The sequence below is a fragment of the Pleurodeles waltl genome, chromosome 3_1 (genome assembly GCF_031143425.1).
Source record: "Pleurodeles waltl isolate 20211129_DDA chromosome 3_1, aPleWal1.hap1.20221129, whole genome shotgun sequence".
Lineage (NCBI taxonomy): Eukaryota > Metazoa > Chordata > Amphibia > Caudata > Salamandridae > Pleurodeles > Pleurodeles waltl.
In genome coordinates, this window is record NC_090440.1 from 909,998,618 (window position 1) to 910,006,350 (window position 7,733).

The 7,733-nt window shown below is 45.3% G+C and overlaps 1 protein-coding gene across 2 annotated transcripts in view; it reads right to left on the reverse strand.

Annotated features, from left to right (window-relative positions):
• Positions 1–5,902, reverse strand: part of EPHA10 (EPH receptor A10) — a 1,402,205-nt gene extending 1,396,303 nt beyond the window's left edge. Inside the window, exon 1 of one of the 2 annotated variants that reach the window (XM_069223890.1) lies at positions 5,663–5,902. In XM_069223890.1, coding sequence (XP_069079991.1) covers positions 5,663–5,759 — 97 coding nt within the window. In that variant the 5' untranslated portion in view covers positions 5,760–5,902. The remainder of the gene's footprint in view (positions 1–5,662) is intronic. The other variant, XM_069223891.1, reaches the window with a different exon arrangement.
• Positions 5,903–7,733: the final 1,831 nt, after the last annotated feature.

The following is a 7,733-nucleotide window of genomic DNA, read 5'->3' on the forward strand; positions in this document are numbered from 1 at the left end:
ATTGCTTGAATATGTTTCTCTGCATATTCTCTACTTTTATTTCCTCCCCAGAATATTGTAACTCAAAAGTCATTCTCAGACATTTTAATCATGTTTATCGTTAACTACGCCTCCCATAATTTCATATCCTTTTCAACTCCCATTCCCATGGGTGTTTTGTTCTACCTTTCCTTAAATTAATTTTAACCCCTTCATCACTTGTGTCACTCTATAAATCACTTTCTCGTGAATGTCAAAGAATTGTTCTCTGCTGTGATTACCCACACAACACCATTTTTAGTTCCACCAGGTCTTTTTTCTATGTTTCACGTCAAATACATACACTAGTTCTGAATCCGTAACCCCATTCAGCGTCTCTTTTGATGTAATACTTGCCACAACTTGCCTATAAGACAGGTTGTTTGGGTCATACTAAGGTAAATACGTTTGATATTTAAAATTTTACAAACAATTGCCTACAAAGAAGCAAGCTTTCTATTTACATCTTATGTCTCTTCATTCTACCTAGCCAAGATGTCTGCAATCACCACTCCCACCATCCTCTGATGGTCAGTTATGCTTATCACCTCTCACACTTTCACATCTAAATGCAATTACATGATCACACTACTGGAGCCTGTCTACATCTAAGGTATGATCAAGCTCCACACAAACGATTTCCCTGAACCTTTCACACTGCTCAGTTTGTACACTCCTGCTCTCTGCGCCCCTCACAACGTCCTCTCTTGTATCACAGAGGGGCTGCACTCAAACAGCCAGTCCTTCCTATCACTATATGTAATTTTAAGGATGGCCAGCCCTTACCAGACCCAAAGCATTTAGGTACAGAGAGAGAAAATTAAATTAAGAGATTCCTTGACTTCACCCTTTATGGCAAATTATGTTTTTGCACTCACACAAAATCGACCACTTACTTCAGGATGTACAGATTCCAAAAACAATTCCAACTCATATAGATTACAAGGTATTACAACGCTGCAAACTCGCTGTAATGCAGCACATACCACTTTCAAAACATTTCCTGTCACCTTTCAATTGTAGATGTCAGAAATCGCAAATTAAACAAAATAGATTTTTTTCCCGGATGGTGTTTACGTCCCTGTTCGATGGACCTTGTAACAGCTTTTGTCATCAGCAAGAAAAAAACTCTCTTTGGGGGCGATTCACAGCACCATTTGCGGTCACAAACCTACATTTACAACCAAGAAAAGCTCCCTTTACATCTGTCAGGAATGCAATAAATACTTGGCAGGTGTAAAGGGTTTTTCTACTTCCTACTTTTATGCTGCATAACGTTCATTTATGCAGTAGCGAGCCTCATGCAAGTGGTGGGGAGGGGGAATATATAAGGTATGGTTTGTCTTGAGAGGCTGTCACAAATTGTGAGTTAATTGGCATTCCCAAAGTCCTCTCTGACCTTTTCCCATCCTCACAACGGTTTAAGTTTTACTCCAGAAAAGGGATGGAGAGCAACTTCCGTGCCAGGGTGGGCAGGGAAATGGAACAATCACAAATTGTGTGGGGGTAGAGCGAAAGGTATTTCTCCACAGGGGCAATGCATTTCTCATAAAGACAAAAATGTAAAAAATGTGTATTTGCTAAGGAGACTGCATTTCCCCAAAACAGGGTTGTACTCTGTGTACAACTCCACACTGGGGAAATAGCAAATGTCACATGACTGTACCAGCAGCACACTTTACAAGCTATGACAGCCAAAAGCCGAACCTTTCAAAAGAGGCGCAAGTAGCGTTTGTGTGTGTAAATGGATGACTATTTCTAAATAGGGTCCAATATATTTAAATGTTATTAAAGAGCGTAGGGCTAATTATTGTTCACTGTCAATGATAATGTTTAAGTCATAAAGAGTGTCCTCAAAGAAGGATGTGCCAAGATCGCACACAGACTTTAGAAGAATTCCTTACACGCTTTTTAAGGTCTGATGCGTTAAGACTTAAAGTGCTTGGAACATAACGACATCGCGCAAAATAAGAAAAACGATAACTTAAATTACAAGCAGTGTGAACACATAGGCGATTTTTTTCTGCTTAGTGAAGCATTGTAACACGTTCTATTCAATCTATCCTCCGGGAGGTAGAGAGGACACAGTTAATGAAATGACAGTTGTGGGCTTCATTGCAGGAAAAAATCATTCATTTCGGTGGTCTTTGTAATCGAGCACCATCAATGAACCTTCTATCCTCCCCCCTCCCTCCCCACCCACCATAGTCGCTGCTCGCACAAGTAGAGAGCGGCTACTCATTCAGCCAGTCATGAATCCCAGTAACACATCGGTGCCCTTTGGGTTACTCATGCCGTGCCCTCAGACCGACACCCACGCGCAGGGTGTCTGTGAGGGCACACTGGCCGCAAACTCCACACCACCGCGGTCTCAGTCACCCAGATCACTCGAATTCACACTGTGATCGATGACCGCCACCTTTTCTCAGCTTCTCTCCAAACATTCTAAATGGCCCATGCTATGGTGTACAGGCGACTGACTCTTCTGTGATCTTACGCACTCTTGGTCCTTCTTCACACAGAGGGAACGTCACACATCTCTCCCGTCCTCATATTCCCTCAGTTTATAATACCTTCGCCCGAGATATGCTGTCGGCATTGATGGCTGTGAAAGCCAGAGAACTAGAGTTTTGTCCCGGCTTCCCCACATGACAAAATGAGTGGTCTATGACAAACCTCCACCTGGTCGTTCCTCGCTATTCTTTTATACCGAGGCTTGCCTAATTCCATAAACTCGCGTTTAGCTTTATTTAATAACAGAACATGTTTACATACTTCAAGTGTTCCGCGCAACTTTATATCTCTGCTCGAACAACTCTTCGATCTTTTGAAACGGTGGTGTGAACGATCACCCTCGCCTCGACCCCATGTGTACATCTTATAAATACATGTTGCACAAATTCAGTACCCTTTATGTATGTCTTGTCATTCGCCCCTGGGTCCCCTACTCGCTCTTCCCAGAGTCAGTGACATGGCTCGTCTTCCAGCGTTCGCACTGGCACCGTTCACCATCCTTGTGCGAACACCGTGGCACAGAGAGCACAATACTACAACTCATCCTTCTCGCGCACACAGTTACAGTGGACACCACCCTCGTGCAGGCACACAATCTGTGACCCCGCGCAGGGTCAGTGGCATAACTATGCTCGTGCGTTCACAGTGTCACAATTGACTGCGTTCGTGCAGGCATCGTGGCACAGCTCACCTTCCTCGTGGGAAGTGGTAGAGGTCACCACCCTCTCGCGGACACCGTGGCATGCCTAACACTTCCGTCTAGAGGCCTACGCTCACGCTGCGGTGCCCGCCTGCTCAATGTGACCACACTTTCTACTTTTCACGCACAGTCGGGTTGCTCTGCTCTCGTTTATTTCTGTGCACGCCAGATTGTTACCCAGTCCTCAAACATAAACATCAGCAGCCTAACGCTTCGCAACACATCCTCTCCCTCCATCCGAGGCTTTCAAGTGATATCTTGAGCGCGAGACAAATATGAAGATTTGTAGGCGCGTGCCTACAATCCCAAATGAAATGCAACACGCGAAGAAGCATCCCACTTTTAACGCAGCGTAGGCATGGTTGTTCCACGTGACCCACAACAGGAGACTAACCATGACGACTAAGCCCCCACGCACCCCGGATCAGCCTTGCACACACGACCCCAACAACGTGGGGGGGGCTCCAATCCCTCCCTTACTTTGATAATCTCCGGAAAGGTCACAGCTGACACCTTTTTTCATGCTGGTCTCTCCCCGCTCCAGGCACCTAAATCGTTCAAGGATGAAATACTGGTCTCACTCCTATGGTATGTGTATTTTTATAGCGCACTGTCACCCGTGAGGATATCAAAGGGACAGTCCAAAGGCTTGCACACCCGATTATCTGCCACTGCTCTCATCCGAGTAAGCTCCTGTCTTCCTAGCACAAGAATGGCCACATGGTCCACATACCTGGATTGTTTCACCTTCACTCACTCACACCCTCACAAGCACAGTCACAAGACCCATACGCCTTGTCACCGTGAAAGCGTCCAGTCACAAAGACAGACTCACTGGCCACGCACCTGTATTTTCTCACCCGCCCAATCCTTTAAACGGAATAATGCCCCTCAGATCATCAAAGGGATTACCCCCGGCTCAGACTCTCGGATTCAGATCTGCCCCTGTAATGATCTCCAGTACTGTAGTACTGGCCAGTGCTTGAAATGGAAAAATAGAAGTGCTTTGTACAAGAGTACCTGCTTATTTCTGATAAGTGCCGGTACTCTCCAATTAAAAGTATTACGTTTTTCTTGAAAAATGCCGGTACTCTCCCTCTCAAAATAAAAAAGTGCCGGTACGGAGAGTACCGGCCCATTTAAAGTACTGGTGCTGGCTAAGTCTCTCCACAGGTTCAAACAGCGGGCTCACCCTTGGCGCTGTGAGACTTTTTCATAGAAAGAATTGTCCCAGAAATTGCATATCTGCATAGTATCACACCACTCACTCATCACAGGAATAGTCTAGCACCGGATCCCACCCCGTCACTGGGAACGTACTCGCCTATCTTTACTGTGATAGTATCTTGGCTCACATACTGGTCTCACCCCTGTCACTGCGACAGTCTCTCTCAGGCCATCCAAGTGAAAGGTTTCACCAATCATTCCTTTCTTTGGGCTAGTTCCCCATCACAGAGATAGTCACCCCGCTCACACACAAGGTCTCACGATGCCCTTACTGAGAATGTGCCATGGCTTACATAGTTGCTCTGACCCCTGTCACACTGGTAGTCTCCCGTCCGTCACAAGCATGGTCTCACGACACACACATTTCTTGTTTCCCCCGGGGCAACCTCTCATTATTGGCATAGACCCACAGTTCACACAATTGGATGGTCTCACCCCTCACTAATGGCGGGGTTAGTCCCACGTCTCACACACCTGGTCTCATAATCACAAGGCTCACACACCTGGTTTCACTTCTGTCACTGGTAGTCTCCCTTCAGAGAGATAGTTTCAAGGCTCATATACTGGATTCCACCCCTATCATTGGGGTAGGCTGGCCTTAGATGCAAGGCTTACACCCCTGATCTGACTCCTGATAGTTATAACCTCTCATCACAAGCATAGGTACGTGTGGCTCACTCGTCACTGTAACAGTCTCCCGTTACTGGGGTACTTCACAGTTCACACATGGGTGGTCTCACCTCTCACTCCTTTCATCGGGATAGTCTGCCACCACAGGCAAAGTCCTGCAGCTCACACATCGGATCTCAACCCGCTGCTATTGTGTCACGGCTCTCACACTTGGTCTGAGCCCCGTCACGCCTGTCACTGTGACAGTCTCCCATTGCTGGTATACTCCGCAGCTCACACCTGGATGGTCTCACGCTCACACACTTGACCCGAGCTCTGTCAGAGCGACAGTAGTCTCCATTCACAAAGGTAGTCCCAAGGCTCACACACCTGGTCTCACTTCTCTCACTCTGACAGTAGTGGTCAGAGGGATAGGCACGGTTCACATACTGGTCTCATCCCTGGCACCCCGATCGTCTCTATCACAAGAATAGTCCCACGGCTCAAGTATCGGAATGGTCTCACTCTCAACTCCTTTGATCGGTATTGTCTTCCATCCCCAGGATAGTCCCGCTCCCCGCCCCCTACTCTTACCTTGCTCCGCAGAGCCGTTCGTGCAGAGGCAGTATGTGATCAGTGCAATGCCCAGAAGCCGCGCTGCCGCTGCTCCGGCGCCCGCCGGGGGCTCCATGGTCCGGCTCTGCGCTCTGGCTCCAGTCAGTGCAGTGCGCTCCCTCCCGCTCGTCTCATAGCTCAGGACCCGATTGCCAGCTTTCCACTGGCGGCGCGCGGCCACTCGCACTTCGGCAGCGCGAGCCCCAGTGCCACGCGCTGTCAGACAGCCTCCGCGCGCGCACCGCTGCCAGCACCGCCATACAAGGCAAGAAGAGGCGGAGCCGCAGCAGCCAACCACCAAAAACAGCGAGGAGACTGACAGCCGTCTTTACCAACCGGCAGCCGCTCAGCACATGCGCTCCCTGTTTCACTTCTACCTTTAACTAACAAAGGTCCAGAAAGTTTCCAGCAGGTGTTCAGAGCATGGAATGCATTGCAGTAATAGTCCCTGTCCCCAAAAACGCTACAAACCCACGGATCTTCTCAAAGAGAATGAGGTACATGCAATTGATAAAGCAGAGAAGCGATAGTCACGGAGCACTCAATTTGGCGTTTGTAGGTAGAATTATGTGCATCAATACACCAAACCAGACTCACGTTTCCACGCTTTCACATTTACCATTTGACTCAGTTTGTACGAGACGTAAAACGCCTATTGTTTACAGACTTCATATATGGAACTAAGGGCCAGATGTAGCAAAGGTTTTTACCCATTCTGTGACTATGGGAAAAAGTGTTTGTACATAGGGCCCTACATTTCTATTCGCATTGAGCAGATTCTACATTATTATACACCATATCTAATCCCACATTACTTGTCTATCTCTACACGGGGCTCAGTTCATCAGTCAGTCTTAACCCTGGCCTGACTCTAGTCCAAATATTCAAACGAACTACCCCTCCATTAACAGCCAAAACGATCATGCAAACAAAATGGATTTCATAAATACATTTGCAAACGACCCTCAAAATGAACAAAAGCTTAATTACTTAAATACCTCCAATGGATTGTGCAAAAATCCACTAAAAACCTTAAAAAACTGATATGCTTGCTAACCATTTTTCACTTTCAGTTACGACATTTAACACATTCTTACAAGACAGGAAATGTTTTCAACTTCTGAAATCAAAGTTAAAGCTTTCTATTGCAATCTCAGAATGCATCTTTTCTTAAAGGATGCTCATTTTAGAAACTATAATAAACGCAAACGAGAGTGTTGAGGACATTCCACAGAAAATACTTTAATATATTCAAAAAAGTGACACAACCCTGAAGCACCATCTGGGCCTCCTCTTATACATTTATTTTTTAAAACCCTGCCATAAAGAAATTGGCAACAAGGAGGAAGGTGGCAGTAAATCTGTTCTGCTTAATTGATTGAAAAGTCTGCATTTAAAATTTCTTTTGGGGTTAAGGCACCTGCTGCAGAGATCTTTGTGTACCTAGTAAATATCAAGGAATAATATTAAAGCTCAGATAACTGGAGGGTAACATATTTACTGAAGAAATCTGTGTTTTGTCTACTCTCTGTTTTGAAGCAAAGTAGCATAGACGGTTAATGTGTCTTTTGCAAAGCACATCATGTAACACACAGATGACATATTTTTATTTTATGTAAATAGGTAAGTTGGTTACTGCTTTTAACACTTAAATTCTTTTGTTACCTGCAATTCATAAATTGTAATCCTTCTAATATATCACAGTGAGCTATAAAGGTCATGTGACTCATACACTTTGTAACCCTCACTGTCTTATGTAACACATCCTGTACATTGATTTACACGCATAATATTTATTGTCAATATATAATATGTACATGCATTGGGATTAGTAGTGCTAAAAAGAAATAAAACAAAATAGCAGTATTTACATTTTTATTTGTGTAAATACTAAGACAGACCAACAGATCTGACATTCTCACAGTGCATTCATACCTCTTATTTACAGGGACAGAACAAAGTCAAAAGCATGCCTCTCTAAAGTACTTGTGATGGCATAATAAGAAGCTGTGTGCCTTGGTTTACAATCCATTGCATTTGAATACAAGTG